At 43.5% G+C, this 26,661-nt stretch overlaps 1 protein-coding gene across 8 annotated transcripts in view; it reads left to right on the top strand.

Annotated features, from left to right (window-relative positions):
- Nucleotides 1-26,661, top strand: part of hdac4 (histone deacetylase 4) — a 382,917-nt gene that overhangs the window by 75,437 nt on the left and 280,819 nt on the right. For 3 of the 8 annotated variants that reach the window (XM_033024532.1, XM_033024525.1, XM_033024524.1), the window contains exon 1: nucleotides 22,488-22,557. The exons of the other annotated variants lie outside the window; for them this stretch is intronic. In XM_033024532.1, the coding sequence (XP_032880423.1) occupies nucleotides 22,503-22,557 (55 nt within the window). In that variant the 5' untranslated portion in view covers nucleotides 22,488-22,502. Of the gene's footprint in view, nucleotides 1-22,487; nucleotides 22,558-26,661 lie in introns of those variants that run through there. 8 annotated transcript variants of the gene reach the window in all.

Below are 26,661 nucleotides of genomic sequence, written 5' to 3'. Positions count from 1 at the left end.
TTTGAAAATTTTCGGCGACTTGCTTGCGACTATGACGGGTGCTGGCAAGTCGTCGAAAAAAATTGCGTAAATGGGACAGGCCCTTTAGATAAATATTTGATGGGGTGGAAAAAAAAGTGTAGCAGGAAAAAGAGTAGATGAACAGGAGAATATGACTGACTGAATTGCAGGAACAGACACAATGCAGGATCCGATTCAATGTCTGAATGACAGTATCCAGTTCATAAATCATAATGCATTTCTCATTAATTTTAATATACAGGTACACAACCTTTTATCCGAAAGCCTTGGGACCAGACACTTCTCGGATTTCGGAATTTTTCGGAATTATCGCGGGCGGCTTGAAAAGTCTGGAGCGGCTGCCTCCTCCACGGAGGCCGGGGTATCATTGTAAATTATTGCTTAAATGTTAGTTAGTTAGTTTGGAGGGATTTTATGTGGTGGGGGGGGGGGGGGGAAGGGGGAAACTTTAATTCTTAGTCCCCTACCTGGTCGGAGAGGCAGGGAGCGGGCAATGCCTTACCAGGTTGCCGTGCAGTAAGCTCCGGAGCGCTGTGGCCGCCGACTCCCAACATCGCGGATCTGGGGCTGCGGGCGTCCGGCCGCGGGCCGGGCCGGTTGTAGCTCCGCCCCGGCGAACTCTACCCCTGGCTGCGCGGCGCCCGCGACCGGACGCCCGCAGCCCCAGCTCCGCGATGTTGGGAGTCGGCGGCCACAGCGCTGGGATACCAGCGGGGAGCGGGCAATGCCTTACCGGGTCGCCGTGCGGTAAGCTCCGGAGCGCTGTGGCCGCCGACTCCCAACATCGCGGAGCTGGGGCTGCGGGCGTCCGGCCGCGGGCGGCGCTGGATTTGGAGCGCCGCGCAGCCAGGGGTAGAGTTGCCGGGGTCGGAGCTACAACCGGCGCCACCCGCGGCCGGACGCCCGCAGCCCCAGCTCCGCGATGTTGGGAGTCGGCGGCCACAGCGCTCCGGAGCTTACTGCACGGCGACCCGGTAAGGCATTGCCCGCTCCCCGCCTCTCCGACCAGGTAGGGGACTAAGAATTAAAGTTTCCCCCTTCACCCCCCCCTTCACATAAAAGCCCTCCAAACTAACTGACTAACATTTAAGCAATGATTTACAGATGTTTAAGTGTCTCCCCGGTCTCCGGGGAGGAGGCAGCCGCTACAGTAGTACAGACCTGGGTTGACCGTGGGTCGTTTCGGGTCAAGTTTGGCGCCAAACGCGAGCTTTGGTGTGCAGACAACATCCTGGGAAAAATGTCCGGTTTTCGGAGCTTTTCGGTTTCCGGAACTCCGGATAAAAGGTTGTGCACCTGTACCAGTATATTCTTTATTTTGTAATTTTACTTCTCATGCATTATATTGGCATCATCCTTTCTATTAGCAATATTTGATGCGATCCCCCCTTCCTGAATGACAGGAGAGGAGACCAATCTGCATGGCGGCGACTGACAGCATTCTGCGCATGTGCGTTTTTTACGATTTTTAAACCTTGATTACTTTTAAACTATACAGGGCTCTAAATTAACGCTTGCCCGGGTGCCAATGGCGACCTAAAGTCCCGCCAGGCAACCTAAAACGGTGCCATTTTGCCCGGCTTGGCAAGCACCCGGGACACCTATCGTTCAACTGAGCCGGCCCCCCTCTCTATCTCTCTCTCTCTGTCATTCTCCGTCTCCGCCCAGCATCCGTGTTCAGGTCTCCGCTTTCCGCCTGCTCTTCATCCGCCAGCACGGCTGGCCGCCTTGCACATGCGCACTGCCACGGCCTGCACATCCTCCCCCTCCACATGCGCACAACCATGGCCAGCACATCATCGTCCGCACTGCACACGCGCACTGCCACGGCAACTGGTCGGCGCCGGGCACTTTCTCCCTCCCTTTGCATTGTGGGAGTAGTGGCCGCCATTGCAGTTCAGTCGCCGTCTCGCCACGACCGCTGAAAACCAACGCAGAATCACTCCCTGGAGCTGGAGTAACTCCCTGGAGTAACTCTTACTTCTTGGTTTCCTGGTCCTCCAAAATATTCTAAATGGAATTTAAACTGGGGAAAATCAGCGGGTGAGGCAGTATCTATGGAGCGAAGGAATAGGCGACGTTTCGGGTCGAGGCCCTTCTTCAGACTGATTTCGGTGGGGGGAAAGGAAGAGGCGGAGACAGTAGGCTGTGGGAGAGCTGGGAATGGAAGGGGAAAGAGGGAGAAAGCAAGGACTACCTGAAATTGGAGAAGCCAATGTCCATACCACTGGGGTGCAAACTATCCAAGCAAAATATGAGTGTTGTTCCTCCAATTTGCGGTGGGCCTCACTCTGGCCATGGAGGAGGCCCAGCACAGAAAGGTCGGATTCGGAATGGCAGGGGGAGTTGAAGTGCTGAGCCACCGGGGGATCAGGTTGGTTATTGCGAACTGAGTGGAGGTGTTGTGCGAAGTGATCGCCAAGCCTGCGCTTGGTCTCACTGAGGTTGATCAGACGCTGAAGAATCCAACCACAATTTTGTTTTGAATTGGAATTTTTTTAAATAGAAATTGCATTCATTGCAACGTGTAAAAAGAGTTGGGATACTGTATTATAATTTTACTGCATGTCATTGTGGTATATATCATGTCTTGATTGGTGAATATGTTTAGTTTGTGACTTTAGTGCAGAAATAATATGTGAATGCTTCATTGAACATAATTCCGACTGGTAACTATCCAATTTATCCGAGCAAATTGTCGCACGCGTCATGCAAGCCGTCTTAAATGGCCACCTAAACTCTCATTTGGCAACTTAAAAATCTGCCTAGGTTGCCCGGCTGGCATCAGAGAAAAAAAGTTACGTGAGAGCCCTGCTATACCATCGATCGGAACGAAACTTGGTGCACTCGCAGCACAGGAGAATGGTGAGTAAGGGAGCAAAACATTGCAGCGCTATCGCGTACCAATTTAGCGCAAATAGAAAAACCCCGCAAACCAGAAGAGCACAAGATCAGAGATTTAGTTATGTATAGATAGATATTACAATTTCAAGAAAAGCCATTGAGTTTTTCCAAATATGCTTCCAACTTCAAAGGTTTCAAAGGTCTTTTATTCACACTAGACCGTGCAGACCCGTTGGTCAAAGAAAATGCTAAAAGACACAATTACGTAAAATTTAACATAAGCATCTACCACAGTGGATTCCCCACATTCCTCACTGTGATGGAAGGCCAAAAAGTCCAAACTTCTTCCTCTTTATTCTCCCGCTGTCGGGGCAGTCGAACCATCTGTCGGGGCGATCAAAACTCCCACAAGCCGGTGGTCGAAGCTCCCACGTCGGGGTGATCGAAACTCCCGCGTCGGGGCGGTCGAAACTCCAGCGGCTTGGAGTTCCCGAAGTCGGATCTGACGTGAGACCGCGGGCTCCGTGATGTTAAGTACACAAACACCCATGCTCCGTGATGTTAAAGTCCTGCAGGCATCCGCGGAGGAGCACTCGAAATCGGTCTGCAGCAAAGGCTGCCAACTCCTCGATGTTAGGCAGCAGTGCGGACGGAGATACGATACGGAAAAAAATCGCATCTTCGGCAAAGTAAGAGATTAGAAAAAGTTTCCCCCACATAAAACAAGCTAAAGAACACTAAAAACATACATTTAACACGTACTATTAAAACACAAAGAAGGAAAGGACAGACAGACTGTTGGCGAGGCAGTCATTGCTTACTCTCATTTTCTACTCACAATGAATAAAACTTGCTATTTATAAAAACTTATGGAATGTCAAGCTACCACCACGTTCATGAACAGAAAAGTGAAATATAATCCTTCACATACACGTCCTCTGTACTTGTAATATTTTTATAATGTGAATTTGAACATTTTAAAATTGCTGTTATTAAACTATTTCCACCAATGTAGCTAGGATAACTTTAATTATCTAATAAATAAACAGAAACTCCAACCTTCTCTTTTTCTTAACAACAATGTCAACTGTTTACTTAATATGTTCTATTTAATGTTATGGTTTGCAATGTGGTTCCTTTGTTTTTAACTGGTTACAATGGGGGGGGGGGGGAAGTAGATTTTGCATGTCACTATGGAAGTGGATTGTCAATTGGATATTTTTTCTGTGGAGTTGGAAGTAAATTTGGTCAGAATGTTTTGACTTCCCTGTATTTTTAGCGACTGTAGATCTCGGCTTGATGGAAGAAAAATCTTTTGTAAGTGCATTTGGATGGAAATTGCTAACCAAAGTAGATGACGGAAAGTAATGTTGACCATTTGGGGCTTTGATCTCTGGAAGTCTGTAAACCTAACCAATAAATTCCAGGTTGATTAGATGTTTTTGCGATGAATGGAGAGGGCGTATAACATTTTGGGTAGTGTTGGGGCTGGGGTGGATCTGGATTCATGTATTCAATGATACATGAATCTAGAGTACCATTGTAAAGACATAGGATTCTGTTGTTTTCAAACCAATGTCAATACAGCACAAAGAGAACTGCTTTGGTCCAGGGTTCATATTTATTGTGTTAAATTATTAGACCGTCAAATATACCAATTGTTTAAACATTTCCTTGATTAACGCCATCAAGATAATACTGCACATTTTCCTGTTTTAAATGTACATCTAATGTCTGATAAAACAGTAGGACATGTGCATTTGCTTGCTTTAAATCTGCAGCACATTATCTTTTTCACATTGCCTGGTTAATGAGCAACTGACCAAAAATAGATCGAACAATTATCCTTTTCAACATTGAAATAATTGCCCATTTGCGGTGTCTGTGTTTATACTGCATTTGTCATTTTGTTGCTTTGACAGATTAGTGCTGAAGGTTTAATCCAGACTAAATACAATGATTACATTGCTTTATCATATTATTGGATCCCATTTAGCAGGGTTGGAGGTGATGTGGAAATTTGCCACTAAATACTTTGGATCATACTCTTTTTTTAAGTGTAATCAGATCAGGTTTTTCATTGTTGCTATAATTGTTTTGAAGTAAAATTTTCCATATTTTGTTTTTCCAATTATGTCATTTGGGTGGCTGATGTTTCTATGGTTCTGATACATTACCAAAATAGCATTTACTTGAGAAAATTTGTCAGCACAAACATTGAAACAAGTTGTACTCACTGTCCTGCCATTGCTCTCTTCCAGCTCTCTTTATCCACCCACGCACCCCGCCACTTACAATCAGTCTTAAGAATAGTCCCGATCCGCAATATCATCTAGCCAATATCGAAGTTCTCTTGAGATGCTGCCTGACCTGCTGAGCTCAAGTTCAAGTTCAAGTGAGTTTATTGTCATGTGTCCCTGTATAGGGTGATTTCACGAAAGGTCACTGGAGCGTAGTTCCGCACACACGTGACCGCAAAATTTAACTGGGGGACAAGCGTCACTTCCGGTACATGTTAGTGAATGGGAAAACACGCACTTTCACACCCGTTAAAAACATCGAAAACGGCCAGTTTTTGAGCTGCAATTTACTGTACCAGTCGGGGTGACCGTGAGGCACAGCTACCTAAATTTACAGTAAAAAAAAAAGATAGAAACTAAGGTAAATTCAAGAGGGAGCTGAAGGTGCAACAACAGCGGAAGTTGTTAGCGGACATTTGTCGTGGAGATTTAAAGATCCAAAATATCGGGAATTATCGCGTTTGCTCGCTGCATTTCATCAAAAGTAAGGCATTATTGGCTTTGTTATCTTTATTCATTTGTTAGATGAAAAGTATTAAAAGTTAGAAATCCTTCAGTAAAATTGCAAAATCGCCCATTGTTCTCAGGTGGGTTTTCACATGCAAAATGAAAACGCTTCTGAAGCACCATTTACCATTTAAATAATCGTAAACTCTCAATGCGTTTGGAAATAAATTTTACTCAGATGCAAGCTAAGGAATGGGATAATTGTCAGCTGTTAGTTGGACAAAATCAGGAGATTTTATTATTTGCCAAAATATATTTCTCAATGTTTCTTGTTTAAAGCCTGCACAATCACCCAAACTACTTATTTATTTATGTCGCAATGTGAGTACAAACTTCCCCAAGCCCTGCCTTGCAATCACAGTGGGCACTACATTGAGAAATATATTTTGCGGTCACGTGGGTACGGATCTACGCTCCAGTTACCTTTCGTGATATCACCCTATAGGACAATGAAATTCTTGCTTTGCTTAAGCACACAGAAAATAGTAGGCATTTACTACAAAACAGATAAATGTGTCCATATACCATGATATAAATATATACACACATGAATAAATAAACTGGTAAAGTGCAAATAACAGAAAGTGGTTATTAATAATCAGAGTTTTGTCCGAGCCAGGTTTAATAGCCTGATGGCTGTGGGGAAGTAGCTATTCCTGAACCTGGTTGTTGCAGTCTTCAGGCTCCTGTACATTCTACCTGAAGGTAGCAGGGAGATGAGTGTGTGGCCAGGATGGTGTGGGTCTTTGATGATACTGCCAGCCTTTTTGAGGCAGCGACTACGATAAATCCCCTCGATGGAAGGAAAGTCAGAGCCGATGATGGACTGGACAGTGTTTACTACCCTTTGTAGTCTTTTCCTCTCCAGGGCGCTCAAATTGCCGAACCAAGCCACGATGCAACCGGTCAGTATGCTCTCGACTGTGCACCTGTAGAAGTTAGAGAGAGTCTTCCTTGACAATCCGACTCTCCGTAATCTTCTCAGGAAGTAGAGGCGCTGATGAGCTTTTTTGATAATTGCGTTAGTGTTCTCGGACCAGGAAAGATCTTCAGAGATGTGCACGCCCTTCTCGGACCAGGAAAGATCTTCAGAAATATAGCGCTTTGTGCCTTTCTTTTGTAAACCAGCATCTGCAGTTACTTGTTTCTACTTTTAAACATAAGTAGAGTGGTTTCCAAAGAATTTGACATTGGATTTTAAGTACCTGTATTAATGAATGATATAATTGGGAATAACCCTATTTTGGAAAGGACTGTTTGGTGTGGCAGCACATATGTTGCTCCCTATGTTTAAGTTTCCATTTGTCTTCCCTTGAATTAATATGTATGAGCCATCATTACATAAAGTTGTTTCATATTTCACATATGAATTATTTCAGAAAAATTCTACAAATTTCAAGAATCATGCATTTTAAAAAGTTTAATTATCAGAATATAAGCATCACCGGCAAACCATCATTTATTTGCCACCTGTACTTGCCCTTGAAGATAATGGTTAGCTACTTTCATGAACCATTACAGTTTTTCTGGTAAAGGTGTATCCACAATATTACATAGAAACATAGAAAATAGGTGCAGGAGTAGGCCATTCGGCCCTTCGAGCCAGCAATGCCATTCAATTTGATCATGACTGATCATCCAAAATCATCCCTGTTCCTGCTTTCTCCCCATATTCCTTGATTCCGTTTGACCATATTGGTCGGGGATTTTAGGGATGAATGCAATGGCAAATGTTACGTGAATTGAAGGGGACATGCACGCCTTGACAGTTAATTGTAGTGTATTTTGTAAATACATGTCAGAAGAATCACTTGCTGCAGAATACTCAGCCTTTGATCACTTTTTTATAGTAACAGTTTTTATGTGGCTAATCCAGTTGAGGTTCTGGTTAGTGTAACCCCTAAATGCAGTGCCGTTAAATGTCAAAGATACATAGTTATTCGCTCTTCTTGGCACAATAGGTGCTTGATACCTTTGATCTCTTTTTTGTAGTAACAGTTGCATGTTACTCATCAGCATGTACCTGAATATTGTTTAAATCTTAGAACAGAGAACAGTACAACACAAAACAGGCCATTCGGCCCACAATGTTTGTGCCGAACATGATGCCAAGACCACCTCTAATCTAACTACACATATTCCATATCCCCCATTTCTTGCATAGCCACATACCTATCCAAAATCCTCGCAACTGGCACTATTGTATCTGCCTCCAACACAAACACTGGTAGCGCATTCCAAACACTCACCACCTGTGTAAAAAAAATAAAGTTGCCACGCACATCTCTTTTGTCTCTCTCACCTTAAAGCTATGCCCTCTAGCAGTTTCCTTTCGCAGAAATGGGTTCTGACTGTCTACCCTACCTATGTCTCTCATAATTTTATATACTTCTATCGGGTCTTCCCACAACCACAGGTGTTCTATAGAAAGCAATCTAAATCTGTTGAAACTTTCCCTGTGGTTAATACCCCATAATCCAGGCACCATTCTGGTAAACCTCCTCTGCACCCTTTCCAATTGCGCACAATAGTACAAACGAAGCCTAACAAAGTCCTATAAAGCTGCATCATGACATTGTGATTCTTATATTCAAATGTCCCGACCTATTTCTGTGCATGAAATTGTTCTGTCTGGAATTTTTCTCTCAAAGTTGGCTTGGGCGTTTGGTTGTGGTCCTAGAGGGTCTTGTTAGGATGAGGGAATGGTGATGTTGGTGCATCAGCTTCGGGTAGAAAATGCCAGTGGGTGTGTTGAGATTGTACAGTCTATGGACTTCGGGGGAGATATCTGGCTAACCAATATTGGAAGATGTGAGATTGGGAAGGGTGGCATCAAAATTATGTACATTTTGGCAATGTGGGGGTAGGGGGGATGAGGAGAGATAGTGATCAGAGATTTGGGGTACCATTCATAACTGGGAGTCTCTCCCAGTGATCTGAGCAGTTTTTGTTTATCTGTTGGTCTTCCAGGTCAGTCTAGAAGAATAAACATACTGTTCTTCTGGGAATGACCTTCAGCAGGCACCTTTGCCACATGGTTCAAATTCCCTGAAACACACCAAAAGCAGCATTACATAATTATCATGTATGTTGCTTATATGGAAGTTAAGTCAGGAAGTGACTGATCAAATTCTGTGAATTCTTGATTTAAACCAGAAATGGATGCAAACGCAATTTACTCTGGAGCAAATCAATTTTCAATTGCGGTGTACTGTAAAAATCCAACAACGACCTAAATTCTTGGCAATTGTTTTATTGGTTCACTGATTAGATTTAGAATACATCTTCCTTCGCTAAGTCACAATTGTGTGCTCAAATCCAAACGTAAAGCAGCTTAGATAGAGATGTGCAATTGGGGAGTTTCATTATGCATGTAATGAGATGTCGATAGATCTGTCCAAAGCAGAAAAGTATACCATTCTTTAGGCAGTGATCTCACTCCTGAACACGAAATCAATTTTATTTTAACACAATCCTTTTAAACCTGCTGTGAATCAAGATTCAGTCAATAGTGGCGAGATGAAAACTGGTAAATTGCTTTGTTCAGCTTTAACTAATTTGAGAAGGAACAACGCAAACCTTGCTTGAATTAGTATTCCACTGGTATTTCTATTTAAGATTCGGTGAGTTGCAAGATTGAAAATGGCTAGTCTAGAAATAGTAGAGAAATTTATGCAATGTGGATTTGGGTGCTTAAAAAGGGAAACAATTCTTTTAGTGCTATTTTGTCATATGTAATTAAGTATAGAAGCACTATTCTGCATTGCCTTTTACACAGGTTGTCAAAGTTAGTGTGTTTATTTCAGGATTTTGGTTGTGACAATTTGTATCAATGTTTTCCAATAACTTACAAAATTAGAGGCCCATAACTGATGTGTCAAAATTGGAGAGGATAAAGTTAATATTTTGTGATTCCCTGATCGAGAAATAATTCTCAGTTTATTTTTATGCAGCTTGCTAGAGTTAGGAAGAGAGAACCAAGAGTAACCCTGTGGGGAGACAAAAGAAAATCTTTTACTGACTCCCATATAATTGACTAGAAAATCAATTCTTGGCATCTGTAGCATCGGAAGTCAAAAGTTCAAAATTGCTTATCTGTTAGCAAGAAAGGCTTGCCTTTTTTTAATATGTTCCCAATTTGACATTTTACTTGACAGAAACTTCTTAACTTGAATACAAATGTTTAGGGATGGGGGAATAAATGTTAATGTAAGATATTTAATTATCACTAGTGTTGATTTGTTTCTTAACTTAAAAGTATCTAATATAGAGCTAAAAGTGATTGTTTCTTTTTTTTAACTAAAACATTTTCTGTCTTCTAGATTGAAAATTTATGTTATACGGTCAATCTCAATTCCATAAGTTCTAAAGTGGTGTTTGTAATTTAGTGGTTTGTCTGTGGTTACAAAGTGTAAGAAGTATGTTTGGGTAGAGTTTAGGATAGAGTTTGGGATCATGCATCTCTTTCTCCGAGAAAATATAGTTATTTATTTAAAGTTTGCTAGAAGAGTATTGCAGTAATATTTCTTGACTGAGTTTGCAAGGTATTTATTTGGACACGGTTGCCTGTAGCACACATGAAAAATTGGAAACGGAGCATTGATTTTTTTTAAAGATTGGTGTTCTTCCTCTTTGTGAGCCTCGAGCAAGGTTTACCTCACATTAACATGCAGTGAATACTTGAGTTGGAAATAACTTGTGCTTCCTTGTTATCCATATCATTCTCTCTTGGATTGCTGCTATCTCTTTCAATAGTTTACTAAAAGGCAGTTTAAAAACAAATTTTAATACGTACAGTGAAAGTTTAGACCTATTTTTTCCTGATGCCAACATTACCCAGCAAAGTCATTAGAAGATGCTTAAATATAGGAAACCTGGTCAAAGTTATGTTTATTCTCGCATGTTTACTTTTTCACCTAGCTCTGAGTGCCATGAATAATTTGCCGACTGTGATCTATGATGAGGTGATGAAACATACCATCTAAAGACTGAGCAAGGATTACTCTGATCTGTTTTCTGTAGTATTGCATGTTGCATTTCATTTCTTCCTGAGTCGCCAAGAAAAACTAGCCCTTAGATAGTAAATTGCAGAGACCCCTGCCTCTAAAACACTTTGACAGAAGGCAAAGCTGGGGATGGAGTTTTGTCATCTATGGGGATTGCTGTTGAAAGTTTTCAAATGTATCTGATGTTTGGAGACAAACAAGTTTTTAAAATGGATTGCTGATAAAAATTCATATTTCATAGAAATAATTAAACATTAAAGCAAAGCAATTTAAGCAACTTTACCGTTCCCCTGAAGCGATAGACTACAGGCATGGACCCCACATTGAAACATGGGGATTTGAATCCTGTGTCAGGTCTGACCTGGTGATGGATCGGATTTTTCCAGTGGCGAATTTCAGCAATATTATTTGCTAATATTGAATCCTATAGAAAGTCCAAGGATGGAACATAGTGGCACGTTTAGTTTTCAAATTTGTGTATGTACATGTATGCCCATATTGAACTCCAGCAGTTCCAGACACTTGTGTTCAAGAAGGAACTGCAGATGCTGGAAAATCGAAGGTACACAAAAATGCTGGAGAAACTCAGCGGGTGCAGCAGCATCTATGGAGCGAAGGAAATAGGTGACGTTTCGGGCCGAAACCCTTCTTCAGACTGAAGTGTTCCAGACAGACTGAAGTGTTCCAGACACTTGGTATGTGGTAAAAATGCAAAGCTGTTTCATTCTCAACATTTTCACTTTGCTGAAGACAAATACTTAGAACATAGAACAGTACAACATAGAAACAAGCCCTTCAACCCATGACGAGTGAGCCCACCATGATGCCAAATTAAACTAATCCCATTTGCCTGCACATGATCCTTAATTCTATATTCCCTGCATGCTTATGTGCCTGTCTAAATGCTTCTTAAAAATCACTTTAGTATCGGCGTCTATCACCCTGCCCTGGCTATGTGGAGAAAAAGTTACCCCGCAAACTCTCCTAATAGCTAAACCCTCTAATCCAGGCAACATCCTGGTGAACCTCTTCTGCATTCAAAGCCTTCGCATCCTTCCTGTAATGGGATGACCGGCACATAGTAATCCAAATAGAGAAAAAATAAAGAGAAAGGAATATAACCTTTATAATTGTGTTAGCTTGGATATTTCACTGTACTATAAATTATTAGATTCCTTAATTCATAAGCACATTTTAGATGATCATCATCCCTACACAAGTTCGTTTTCAGCAAAAATTCATACCTTGTTGCCAGCCATGAAATTGTCATCAGAAGTAGTGGCTGGAGTGTGTGAATGTCCTCTACATGAAGTGTCTACATAGATCATCTCAAATATACATTCAGCAATAAGGTGATATTGAAGAGATTTATGTTTTGCAAACAGTATGCAGTCAATACACATAGGGTTGAATTAATATGCATTGAGACAAATTAACATCACTTTAGTTTTTATTTGCAAGTATTGCGCAAGCCTGTTTCTTTAACAAAGAAACAAGAACTCTTTATTGGATTAATACAATTTTGTGATTAGAAAACAAGATAAATGATATTCCCATTTTGCTTGCAATGTATTTTGATTGTCACCGCAACATAATTGAAACTCAGTTACTGCACCAGAAGATTTGGTGCAATTACATAAGTTGTACGTCAGTGAGAAATTACTGAAATAAATTTTTTTTTTAAATCTTCACCCATTGTACTTGAGAACCTTAAGTGAAACTTAATTCTGCCTAAAAGGACATTGACATGAAACATACTTGACTCTGAATATTTCCAACATTTTCCGATGCTATTTTAAGACTTCTATCATCCACTTTTTGGCTTTTATACAAGGTACATATTGCAGTAATTATTAGAATACCTACACATTATTAATGTGTGTGTGTGTGTGTGTGTGTGTGTGTGTGTGTGTGTGTGTGTGTGTGTGTGTGTGTGTGTGTGTGTGTGTGTGTGTACGCGCGGCGTGTGTGTGTTAGTAATTGCAACATTACAGCAATATTCTCCCTTGGCAACTGTACTTTTATTATTTGCAGTTTTATTCCAAGCACTTAACTGCACACTATAGATACCTTTGAATTAATTCAGTTGTGTATTTTAACAGAGAATTGTGTAATTCTGAAGAAGGGTCTCGACCCGAAACGCCACCCATTCCTTCTCTCCAGAGATGCTGCCTGTCCCACTGAGTTACTCCACCATTTTGTGTCTTCATTTGTGTATTTTAATTAATTTGCAATAGTGATCAAAATTCCTTTTCAGTGTTATGAACTAGAGCAGAACCCTATCATGCAGCAATGGTTGAACTGCTTTCATTCATGTGACTGTACGCTTGACGTAATTTTGTATGAGTAATGAGTAAATTGTATTGATGTTATTTTCAATTTTATTTTTAAATTTGGAAATCTTTTTCTAAATTTTTCCCAAAGATAGTTAAACAAAACAATAACATTTTCATGACCAATTGCAAATCAGTAATTGGCACTTTAATGCCTAATTATATTGCTTCCTTTTTATTTGTTTTGGAACTAGAAGGCTTATAAGAAATAATATTTCCTTTTTTTCAATAAAATAATCAAAATCGTTCACCTTTGCATTTGAAGGAGATTGACTTCATAAATTAACGTGTTGTACTTCCGGTGGCGCTGGTGCCAGCTGCCTCCACCTACAGCCCCGGTATCTTTTTGTTTTTTTGTTTATTTAGTTATGTAAAAGTGTGTTTTTCTGTGTTTTTTTGTGTTTTGATGTGGGGGAAGAGGGTACAGTGCGGGGGATACCGTCCTTCAGCCGCTTCCTGGTGAAGACGCAACTTTTATTCGAGTCGCGTCCTCGCCCCCCCCCCCCCCCCCCACCACCAGCGGCCTACCTACTGGATTGGCGTGGACTTTCCTGCGACCAGAGCTCCAGCAGCGGCGGGGCAGCGCTGTAACATCGCGGGGCTGGCGATGCCTTACCGGGGGTCGCCGTCTGGAGCCCGGAGTGCTGGACCTGCTGCACCGACATCATGGAGCTGCGGTTTGCGGAGCTCCCAACGCAGGCGGCACTGATGGACAGCGCGGGGTCCTGCGACTCTGCCCAGCTCGGCCTGCGGACTCAGGAGCTGCGGACTCGGGAGCTGCGGGAGGCGGCTGATCAGGAGGTCCGGGCCGCTGAGGAGGAGGATGTTCACCGTCGGGGTTCCACCAGCCCGGCGTGAGGGCCTGAACATCGGGCCACCCGGGGCGGCGACTGCGGGTGCTAGGAAGGCCTCGACCACGAGTGAACATCTGGGAAGAACGGAGGGGAGGCTGGCTGGACTATGGTGCCTTCCTCACCTTGGTGCCACTGTGTTATGTTGTGTCGTGGACTTTCAGTGTTTGTGCTTTTTTTTAAATTCTATTTTATTTTTAATATGTTTTATTATTTATTATTATTTATTTATTTTTATTTTTATTTTTATGATACTGCCTGTAAGGGAAATTCATTTCGTTGTCTCTAACTGAGACAATGACAATAAATTTGAATACAATACAATACAACACTGAATAACTGAAATACTGTATCATTGGCAGGGTGTTTTGTATTCTGGCTCCCTTGAGGTGAAAAGCCAGTTTTCCACTAGCCTTTTCACCATCCTGCCCACGTGTCACCACCTTCAGGAACCATATACCTGCACCCCAAAGTCTCTAACCTACAACACTTCTAGTACCGTATCATATACAGGTGCACAACCTTTTATCCGAAGATCCAAATAACGAAAACCTCCGAATAGCGGACATTTTTTCGGTCCTTGAAGAAAGGTCCTTGAAAACGTTCACCGAGGGCGGCCCGCAGAGGTGACAGCGGAACCTCCGGTCGGTCCTCGAAGAAAGGGGAACTAAATCCCCATTCATAAAAGAGAAGGTGAGGGTATATTGCGCGGGAGGGTTAATAATTGACAATATGCTGCTGCCTGCCCGCTGAGTTAAAAAGTTCCCACGGTAGACTCACGATACACAGTGTATCGTGAGTCATAAAAGAGAAGTGGAGGGTATATTGCCCGGGAGGGTATATCGCCTACCTGGAAGAAACCGGACATTTTTTCCAGGATGTCGTCTGCACACCAAAGCTCACCAAAGCTCACCTTTGGCGCTAAACATGGCACGCCAAAGCTCACATTTGGCGCCAAACACACGTCGCCTCTGCTGCACACGGATATAAGAGTGTTAAAATGTCGCCTTAGGCCGCCTAAGGGCATGTAGCCCCGCTAGGGTGACATGAGTGCGAGAGGTGATTCAATGCTGCGGTCACATTTACAAATTCAGGAATTCATTCAACACACTGCATTTCATACAGACATTTATTCTGCAAGAAAAAACTACAGACTCAAACTCGCGACCGAGGAACTGCCGGGATCAAGGCGCAAGCTCGCGACCTTGCGGATATGAGCCGAGCACTCTACCACTGAGCCAGCCATTAAAATCTACGCAAAAAAATTTCCATTCCGAAGGCCGACAAATTCCGAATTACGAAAAGTGTCTGGTCCCAAGGCTTTCGGATAAAAGGTTGTGCACCTGTACTGTTGTTATTTCAGATTTTGAGCATTTTTGATTTTCATCTATTAGTTAAGGTGAGACCTTTTTATATTTCAATTGCTGTACAAAAATATTAGCATGCACAATTAAACAAATTATTTTTTGGGTTGAGTGAACTATTTATGCAATTTTTTCAGAACTTACTAAAACAATCAAGGAGAACGATATACGGATATGCCACAGAGATCTTTCAAGTAGTAGAACATGAAAAACCTACATATTGGTGCACATAAATAGACAAAATAGACAATGTAGAGGAAGGAAAATTATACACTTTTGGAGACCAACTTGGGGACCAATTTGCCAAGTAATATTTCCTAGAGGTGTGTAGATTGGTGAAGTTAATGCACAAAAGCTATTTTGAAGTTTGTAATTATGTTACTAGTATGTTGTGCATATGAAGGTTGATGTGATTTAAGTGAATGAAGAAAGATTAGTTAGTAAAATGGCAGGAAACGAATTCATTTGCAGTAAAATTTCTTGCAGCACTTTTTACATCCAAAATATAAAATCAATTAGGAATTATATTGAGTTATGATTATGTAGACATTTGCAGATGTCACTTTGTACCCGGTAAGGTTCAAACAGCATCAAATGAATGAGTGATTATTGGGAAGAATGTTGCTTGCTGCTTTAAATTATTGCCTAGCAGCCAGATGGAATATTTTTATCGAATCATTTGAAAGCGTGGTCTTCTGGTGATGCAGGTTTGTTTCTGTACTGCACTCCATTTCATTTCTAAGAAAAAGTAAATGAACCGGTGCCTATTGATGATAGAGAGGGAGTGGGATGGGGGTTGGCTTTGAAAAGGGGAGCAAACAAATCTAAAAAGTGCATTTTCATTTACACCTTTTACTATGTTAAAGTGACCTGTACTGTGTTAAATCTTGGGAACTATTTTGACTGTTGCTAACACGAGAATGGAAGAAGTTTCACTAGCAAATGGTAGGAGTGCAGACTAATGTGCAGATGCTTTTTGGAGATAGTGGTTTAATAAACAGGACCCTGCAGCCCCATCGACACCATAATCCCAGGCACCAAAACCGATGTCATAAGTCCTCCAATGAGGGTGTATCCTCATAGAAGGGCTTCTGAAGTGTCTTGCCCATATGGCGTACCTGGCTGCATTCTGGAAACTGGCTGGAATTTTGTGGATGTCTTCAGTTTCTCACTACTGAGGTCCAAGGTCCCCACCTGCCTTAAAATGATATCCATAATATCAGTGCCCAATAGGGGTCAAGGAAAGAGCGTTCATTTCGCACCCTGTTTCCACCTATCTTTCCACCTTTACGCACAAGAAGCGCAAGACGTCATTGTTTGCAAATGCCGAAAATTGTGTTCAGCTCTGGCTGAACAATTTCTAATCTTGTGATGTGGACTCAATAAGAAGTGCCCAAGAGAAGCATTGAAACACAGCTCTATGGGTACTTACCATCCCCACCATCGAAAGCCACTTCAAAAAGTCAGCTAATATCAACAAAGACCCACACCACCAAAGCCACACTTTCATTGTGTTTCTTCCATCAAGAAGATGAAAACCATGACCTCCAGGTTCACGAGCAGCTGCTTCCCTGCAACCATCCGGCCCTTGAACCACTCTGCATAACACAAACTACTATCCTGCCACACAAATGGTCTACTATGCACTTTGCTTTGGTAGACCCACATACTTTGGTTTTGAACTATTATAAACTGGTTACTACTGATTATTAATTTATTGAGTTATTGATTACTGTATATTATGGTATTGTATTAATGTGCTTGTGAAGCTACAGCAAGACAAATTGCATTATTCCATTCTCAGCACATCTATCCATCTATCTATATTATACTATTAAAACTCGCGTGCCATCCGACCGGCTGCCGTCCGGCTGCCTGTCTGCCTTTTGATTCGTTGACTTTCTGCCTTTTGATTTGTTGACGGCTGCTCCTTCCTATCAGCTTCCAACACACTTCAAAACAGCTTCCAACACACTTCGAAACAAACTTGCAAGACAGGAACACTCTGAACCTTTCACTGCTGCAGCAGGCAGGGGAGGTGCAATTGGATTTTTTTTTTAATCCACTGCTGAGGGAGGCAGGGGAGTGCTGGAATCTTACATTTGGGAACGGCTTCAGTTCCATTGGAGGAGACGAGTGCATGGTGGAATATTGGGTTGGGGGATCACACCATTGGGGGAGCAGACCCAACGGGTCTGCACTTGGTCTAGTCTATTTTTAAAACTCTGTGTGTGTGGGTGTATGTCATTTTGCCTTTGAAACGTATCTCCTCGAAAACCAGACGCAAAAATGCGGAGATTTTTACAATTTCGGTAGGGATTCATCTTATGAGTTCATAAATGCACTCCTCTCTAAATTCGGTCAATTATTTCCCCTGATTTTGAATAAAGTTGTTTACAAAACACACTTTTTAAAATATAATGCTGCTGACGTCACAATGCCCACATGCCCAACAATCCAGGCCCACCTGCCTCCTGGCCCCCCCCCCCCGTCGCTGTGGATTAAAGGCGCAGAAAGATCGAGAAAGTTCTGCAGAAAAGATTCTACAGCTCCGTTCCACTATATTCTCGGGGCAGCGGCGCCTCACGCGCTGAACCTTCTTCTCACTGTCGGTGCAGCTTGTGAATCCCCGCCCGCCTGCGCCCTCATTCCAGCTGTGGGTTTCCGGAGTCAGAAGCTCTCTCTCTCCCTCCCTCTCCCTCTCCCTCTCCCTCTCCCTCTCCCTCTCCCTCTCCCTCTCCCTCTCCCTCTCCCTCTCCCTCTCCCTCTCCCTCTCCCTCTCCCTCTCCCTCTCCCTCTCCCTCTCCCTCTCCCTCTCCCTCTCCCTCTCCCCCTCCCCTCTCCCCCCCGCCTCTCCTCTCCTCTCCCTCCCCTCCCCCTCCCCCCCCCCTCCCCCCCCCCTCCCTCCTCCCCCCCCCCCCCCCCCCCCTCCTCCCCCTCCCCCTCCCCCTCCCCCTCCCCCTCTCTCTCTCTCCCTCCCTCCTTGCCAGCTGTTGACGTCATAATGCCCACATGCCCACCAATCAAGGTCCACCCGCCCCTCCCATCCCCAGCGTGCTCATTCCAGCTGTGGGTTTCCAGAGAGTCAGAAGCCGCTTCTGTCTCAGCATTTCGCAGCGCACTCACTCACCCGGCTCCCCCCCCCCCCCCCCCCCCTCCTCTTCTCACCTCCCCTCTCCTCCCTCTCTCTCTCCCCTCTCCTCTCTACTCATACCATACGTGGGTTTTGAATTACATTTTACTCAGATGCAAGCCAAGGAATGGCATAATTGTTAGCTGTTAATTGGACATAATCAACCTCAGCAAATTGACAATATCCTATTGAAAGGGAGTGGGTGTTTAAGCTGTCAGGACATTTTATTATTTGCCAAAATATACATCTCAATAGCATAATGATAGAAAACTTACTTTTCCACACATCACTCGTAAGTCTGGAGCTTTTTTTAATGATAAATTTAGCTTCAGAAGCGGTTTCTCTTTGCATGTAAAAACCCACTTCAGAACCATGGGCGATTTTTAAATTTTACAGCCAGATTTATCACTTCTGAAACTTTTTAGATACCAAAGGAATCAAGAAAAAACCCAAATAATGCCTTACTGTTGATGAAATGCAAAATGCAAACGCGATCATTCTCAATATTTTCAATCTCGATATCTGCACTGTTCAGCCAATTCAGCCAATGTTCGCCAAGCACTTTAGCTGTTGTTGTCCCTTCAGCTCTCGCTTCTCTTTACCTTCATTTCTCTCCACTTGTGGAATTCTGAAGTAGGATAGATGTCTCTCACGGTTACCCCGACTTCCACAATTATTTACAGCACAAAAATTCACCATTTTGGCTGTTTTTAAGAGGTAGGAAAGTAAGCGTTTCGTGTATTAACAACATATACCGGAAGCTTCCTCCAGATTGAGCAGCTCCGTGCGTCAAGCCCTTTGACCCAGTGACCTTAAGCGCAACCCCCCTATAAACATCAGCTGGGTGGTGATAATGATTAGTGAAAGTGAATGAATCTCATATGTTGGGAGTTGCAATAGGACTGATTTGGGTAGTGGTAATAGATAAAACAAATCTGTTTTATAGGCACTTATATTAAAACAGAGGTCATGACCTAATGTCAAGAGAGTCAAGAGTGTTTGTCCATTTGCTCCAGGACCAGAACAATGACATTCTTATAGTGCAACCTTATACAAAGTCCATATGCTGAACCCCATAAATTCAGGGAAAGAAAAAATGAGACTTTGTTTCAAATTGGAATTCTGAAAGGGTCAGAGGCAGATCAGGGTTGATGCTTTTGGCTATTGAACAATTATAAATATTGACAAGATTCTTGAAAATGATTATGCTGTTCTTGCACTAATCATCTGTCTAGCCACTATAACTTGTCTACTCAGGTTAAGGTTTTAACATGATGCCCTTATTCTGGTTTAACAATGACAAAAATCAGTGATGATAAAGGTCACTAATAATAGTTTTCCAAATTGGATGCAAATGATGTAATTAAAAGTCAACATTCAATTTGCTGAAGTAAGGCCAACAATTTATCCTGGTAGCTTTTTACCACAATTACAATTGGCTGTCGCTGCCATGATAGTATTTGATGAACTTGTGAGAGCATAATTTCTTATTTCCATTAGTAGCACTAAAAATAATGCATTTCTGGTGAATATAAACCAAGATAAATAATAAGCATTAATACTATTCAGCAGGACAGAGTGCTTGAAATATTGAGCAGGTCAGGTAGTGTTCTGTGAAGACAGGAACAGATTTAATGGTTGGGTCAAATGAACTGGAGAAGTAAGAACATGCGTGTTTTAATGTGAAGCCAAAATGTACACACAAAGTAAAAGTGGGAGCAGGCTACCTGGCCCCTCAAACCAGCCCTATCATTCCACATGTTCGTGACTGATCTGCCCTAGGCATTATCTTCTCTTCTCTTTGGACGACCTGACTGTCACCACTGAGTCAGTGCCAGGAAGCAGGTGGATCCTGCAGGGGTTGGACAGGTTCCGCTTCAGCATCTAAGGGTCACCAATCCCAACTGTCTCCGAAAAGCCAGTGAAGAGTCTTGGCAAGGTGTTTAACAGCAGCCTGAAGGATACAGCATCTGTCCAGGCAACCTGTCAGGAGCTGGAGAGCTGGTTGAGAGCAGTGGACCAGTCGGGGCTTCCCGGCAAGTTCAAGGCATGGATTTACCAGCATGGTATCCTGCCAAGAATACTCTGGCCACTGCTTGTCTACGAAGTCCCAATATCCATCATAGAGAGATTGGAGAGGAAAGTCAGCAGCTTTCTCAGAAGGTGGCTGGGACTGTCCAGGAGCCTTAGCAGCATCGCCCTTTACGGAAATAACACCGAGCTCCAGCTGCCCCTGAAGTCCCTGGAGGAGGAGTTCAAGGTGACTCGGGCCAGAGAGGTGATGATGTACAGGGACTCCAGCGACCCCAAGGTGGCTCAAGCAGGGGTGGAGGTGAAAACTGGGAGGAAGTGAAGAGCCGGCGAAGCCGTGCTGCAAGCAGAGTCCCGGATACGCCACAGAGTCCTGGTGGGAGCAGTGACTCGGGGAAGAGCAGGCCTGGGAAGCTTCCCATCTCCCCAGTTTGACAAGCCCAAGGGGAAGGAGAGGCGCAGGCTGGTCCAGGAGGAAGTGAGGGCAGTGGTGGAGGAGGAGAGGTGTACTAGAGCAGTTGGATTGAGGCAGCAGGGAGCCTGGACAAGGTGGGAGCAGGCCATGGACCGAAAAGTCACATGGACTGAGCTCTGGCAGGCTGAACCACAGTGCATCAAGTTCCTGGTCCAGGCAGTGTATGATGTCCTGCCCAGCCCATCGAACCTCTTCATCTGGGGCAAAGCGGAATCTCCAGATTGCCCGCAATGCTCAGGCAAGGGGACATTGGAAGACATCCTGAGCTGTTGCCCAAAGTCTCTTGGGCAGGGCCGGTACACATGGCGTCACGACCAGGTTCTCAAACCCATTGCAGAAGCCATCAGCATGGGAATCAGCAGCTGCAGACGAGAACGCCCCACCACCCAGATGATCACCTTCGTGAAGGCCGGAATGCAGCTGCCAAGAACCACAGCAGCCAGGAATCAGTCGGGAATCCTGGCGACTGCGCAGGACTGGCAGCTTTCCGTAGACCTGGTGAAACAGCTGAAGTTTCCACAGCACATTGCCACGACCACCCTGAGGCCAGATATCCTCCTGGTCTCAGAGGCGACCGAAAACATCGTCCTGTTGGAACTGACAGTGCCGTGGGAGGACCGTCTGGAGGAGGCCCACGAGAGGAAGATGGCCAAGTATGAAGAGCTGGTCATAGACTGCCGTAAGCAGGGCTGGAAAGCAAGGTGTATGCCCATCGAGGTTGGCTGCAGAGGTTTTGCAGGGCAATCGCTCTACAACGCCTTGAATGCACTGGGCATCAACGGAGTGGCAAGGAGAAGGGCCATCAAGAACACCACAGAGGCAGCGGAGAAGGCATCAAGATGGCTCTGGATCAGGAGAGGAGGTCCATGGGGAGGAGCGAATGCCACCTGAACACGTCGTGGTCTGATCAACCACGGCTGGGTCGCCTGGGTGAGGGTGTCTGATGTTGAAAGACCCGAAACACCCAATGACCCTAGGTTAAATCACTGATGATGTGTTCATGAGCATCTATCGATGTATTTGTATCAATCTCTTCTATGCCAGTTCCACAGAACTCTCCAGTCTCTTTCAACAATATATCAGGCTCCTCTGTAAACTCCAGTGTTCTAGCAGCTCTGCTTTAAAGAACTCCCCATTTATCTTGAAACTATGTCAACTAATTTAATCCTCTCCCATGGCCCCTTCGGGTCTTTTATTTGTTTCATCCAGATCGCCCCTCATTTCAAACTCTGTAAAATACAGGTATATTTTTTTCTTTATCCTTGTCAGTCCCAAGAAATGACAAAGTAAATATTTTCTGGATTGCCTTCAAAGCTATTAATTGTCACATGCACCAATTAAGGTGCAGTGATATTTGAGTTACCATACAGCCATACAAGTAAAAATAATGCAATACACAATAAATTTACCATAAACATCCACCACAGTGGAATCAACATTCCTTACTGTGATGGAAGGCAATAAAGTTAAGTCATCTTCCTCCTTTGTTCACCCGTGGTGGTCAGGGTCTTTGAACGGTGCCGTTGCCGACGGACCGCTGTTCAAGAACTCTCGTCGGGATGATGGAAACTCCGGCGTCGGGACGACCTTTTCTTACCGGAGTGCTTTTCTTCACAGTGTTAAAGTCCACAGACCCCATGGTCGGAGCACTTCCACAGCAATCCTCAGCAAAGGATCGCCCGCTCCGCAATGGTAAGTCGCGCCGCGCTTGCAGCTTGAAGCAACAGGCCGGACTCCAGGAAAGGCCGCACCAGTCCAGTTGTTAGGCCGTAAAGGGTGGGGACGGAGAAAGATCACATCTCCATCGAGGTATGGGACTAAAAACGGATTTCCCCTATTCCCCACCCCACCCCCCACATAAAAACATACCGAGTAACATTAAAAAATACATTTTAGACACACTAAAAATAACCCAAAAAGTCGAAATAACACACAGGCTGCTGGCGAGGCTACCATCTTGGCGCCACCCGGTGGTATATCCTATCTGAAATAAGGTAAAGAAAATACACACAGCATTTAAGATATGGTTTCACCAACACTATACTGGTAAAGTACTTCTCTGTTTCTAAATTCCAATCCCTTAAAAAATATATATATACAATTTGTCGCTTTAATTACATGCTAATGAATTCTTGTTTTGTGTACAAGAACACCTAGATCTTTCAGTGAATCACTTATTTACAGTATCTCTAATTTCAACAATAGTCAGCCCTTAGATTTGTTTCTACCAAAATGCACAACCACACACTTTCCTTCATTAATATCCATTTGCCAAGGATTTTGCTCACTCAATCTATCAATATCCTTGCAAAGTCCAAATATCCTCAAAACAAAGTAGTAGAAATGTGGACCTTTTCCACCATTGGCAATGAATACTTGGTCAATTATTAATTAATAAAATGATAAATATTAGTTAACCAAATGGATATGGGATGAAGACCCATGTATGGAATTAATGAACATTAGCATGGGTTCAGGAGACTGAATGATGTGTACTTGTCTTTACATTTCTGTGTTCTTGATTTTTGCATCACTGGTATATTGACTAGAGTTTACTAATCATTAATAATCTTTTAACAATGCGCATATAATAAACAAAACCCATACGATTAACTGATTAATTTTTGGACTACAAATGTAAATGGAAGTAGGCAGAACCAAAACAATTCATTGTAAAACTGTTCTCTAAATTGTTATGTACAATGCAAGGCATAAATAAATAGGAAATTCAAAATAGTCACATAGAAAATATTTGCATTATCTATAGCTATAATTACTTATACAAAGCCAGTCCTGGAGCCTATTGCAGCGTAAATTACACCAGTGTGTGTGTGGCACATTTAGTTAATTTTGCTTTACATGTTCATGTGCTTTAAATCAGTGGTTTACAATGGTTAAAAAAATGTCAATTCATTCTATTCTGCAGCTCTTTTTGGAGGGTGGAGTGGGAGTGAGGAAGTAAGTTTGTCAGAGGTTGGGAATGTTCAAAATCTTATAAAGAAGTCAACTGCCAAATAACTTTGGTTTAAATTCAAAATTAGGCTGCTTATATTCAGTCAGTTTAATCATGTTGGTCAATATAATTTTCTTCACTGTAGCAGTCTCTAACTATACACTATAAAATGGTCACTGAGACTATATTTGGTCACCCCAGCAGTCCTTCCAGGTGGGAAGGTGGCACAAGTGCACCTTCTGTAACCTCATCTACAGCATCGTCCTGATGTGGCCTGTTGTACATTGGCAAGGCCATATGTAGACTCAGCAACCATTTTGCTGATCACTTATGCTCTCTCCGCCAAGGCTTACTGGATCTCCCAGTTGCAAACCATTTTAATTATTTCCATTCCCATACGGACCCTTCTGTCCTCAGTTTAAGGATAAGGGGGAAGTCTTTTAGGACCGAGATGAGAAAAACATTTTTCCCACAGAGAGTGGTGAATCTCTGGAATTCTCTGCCACAGAAGGTAGTTGAGGCCAGTTCATTGGCTATATTTAAGAGGGAGTTAGATGTGGCCCTTGTGGCTAAAGGGATCAGGGGGTATGGAGAGAAGGCAGGTACAGGATACTGAGTTGGATGATCAGCCATGATCATATTGAATGGCAGGCTCAAAGGGCCGAATGGCCTACTCCTGCACATATTTTTTCTATGTTTCTTTGTCCTGGGCTCCTCCATTGGCAGAGTGAGGCCACACATCAACTAGAGGAACAGCATCTCATATTCTGCTTGGGTCACTTTCAACCCAATGGTATAAACATTGAATTCTCCAATTTCAGGTAAGGACAAAACCTCCCCCCCCCCCCTATTTCTGTTTCTACAGAATATTTCTAGCATTTTCTGCTTTTATACTTCCAGTATCTGCAGCTTTGTAGCTTTTGAAAGGGTTTAATCACCTATACTTGCAGTGACTGGCATTGCCCAAGACTCTACCATCAGCGATTTCTAAGACATGCAGGTTTGTAGGTTAATTGGCCTCTTTAAGTCTCCCTGTATTTGTAGAAATGGGATAACATAGAACTAGTGTGAAGGGGTGATCGATGGTCAGCGTGGACTCGGTGGGTGGAAGGGCCCATTTCCATGCTATATCTCAAGTTCAAGTTCAAGTGAGTTTATTGTCATGTGTCCCTGTATAGGACAATGAAATTCTTGCTTTGCTTAAGCACACAGAAAATAGTAGGCATTTACTACAAAACAGATAAATGTGTCCATATACCATGATATAAATATATACACACATGAATAAATAAACTGGTGAAGTGCAAACAACAGAAAGTGGTTATTAATAATCAAAGTTTTGTCCGAGCCAGGTTTAATAGCCTGATGGCTGTGGGGAAGTAGCTATTCCTGAACCTGGTTGTTGCAGTCTTCAGGCTCCTGTACCTTCTACCTGAAGGTAGCAGGGAGATGAGTGTGTGGCCAGGATAGTGTGGGTCTTTGATGATACTGCCAGCCTTTTTGAGGCAGCGACTGCGATAAATCCCCTCGATGGAAGGGAGGTCAGAGCCGATGATGGACTGGGCAGTGTTTACTACTTTTTGTAGTCTTTTCCTCTCCAGGGCGCTCAAATTGCCGAACCAAGTCACGATGCAACCGGTCAGTATGCTCTCGACTGTGCACCTGTAGAAGTTAGAGAGAGTCTTCCTTGACAATCCGACTCTCCGTAATCTTCTCAGGAAGTAGAGGCGCTGATGAGCTTTTTTGATAATTGCGTTAGTGTTCTCGGACCAGGAAAGATCTTCAGAGATGTGCACGCCCAGGAATTTGAAGTTCTTGACCCTTTCAACCATCGACCCGTTGATATAAATGGGGCTGTGGGTCCCCCTCCTACTCCTTCCAAAGTCCACAATCAGTTCCTTGGTTTTGCTGGTGTTGAGGGCCAGGTTATTGCGCTGGCACCATATGGACAGTTGCTCGATCTCTCTTCTATATTCTGACTCATCCCCATCAGTGATACGCCCCACAATAGTGGTGTCGTCAGCGAACTTGATGATGGAGTTCGCACTGTGGTTCGTTACGCAGTCATGGGTATAGAGTGAGTACAGCAGGGGGCTGAGCACGCAGCCTTGAGGTGCTCCTGTGCTGATTGTTATCGAGGCTGACACATTTCCACCAATACGAACAGACTGTGGTCTGTGGATGAGGAAGTCGAGGATCCAGTTGCAGAGGGATGCGCAGAGACCCAGTTCTGCGAGTTTGGTAACCAGTTTGTAGGGGATGATTGTGTTAAATGCCGAGCTGTAATCAATGAATAACAGCCTGACATATGAGTTTTTGTTGTCCAAGTGGTCCAGTGCGGAGTGGAGGGCCAGCGAGATCGCATCCACCGTTGATCTGTTGTGGCGGTACGCGAACTGCATTGGGTCCAGGTTTTTGTCGAGGTAGGAGTTGATTTGCTCCATGATCAACCTCTCAAAGCACTTCATCACCACCGGCGTTAGTGCCACTGGTCGATAGTCATTGAGGCACGTCACCTTACTCTTCTTGGGCACCGGTATAATTGATGCCCTTTTAAAGCAGGTGGGGACCTCAGACCTCAGAAGTGAGAGGTTGAAATGTCCGTAAAAACTCCCGGCAGTTGGTCCGCACAGGTTTTTAGAACACGACCGGGTATACCATCAGGACCAGGTGCTTTTCGGGGGTTCACCCCTCTGAAGGATTTCCTGACATCGGCCTCTGTGACTGAGACTGAAATGCCATCACAGCGAATGGGGGATCGGGAAGGCACATCAGTATTCTCCCTGTCAAAGCGTGCGTAAAACGCATTGAGCTCGTCAGGGAGTGATGTTACACCGACATTC

The sequence above is a fragment of the Amblyraja radiata genome, chromosome 7 (assembly GCF_010909765.2).
Source record: "Amblyraja radiata isolate CabotCenter1 chromosome 7, sAmbRad1.1.pri, whole genome shotgun sequence".
NCBI classification, from domain to species: Eukaryota; Metazoa; Chordata; class Chondrichthyes; order Rajiformes; family Rajidae; genus Amblyraja; species Amblyraja radiata.
This window is presented reverse-complemented; position numbering and strand designations above follow the sequence as displayed.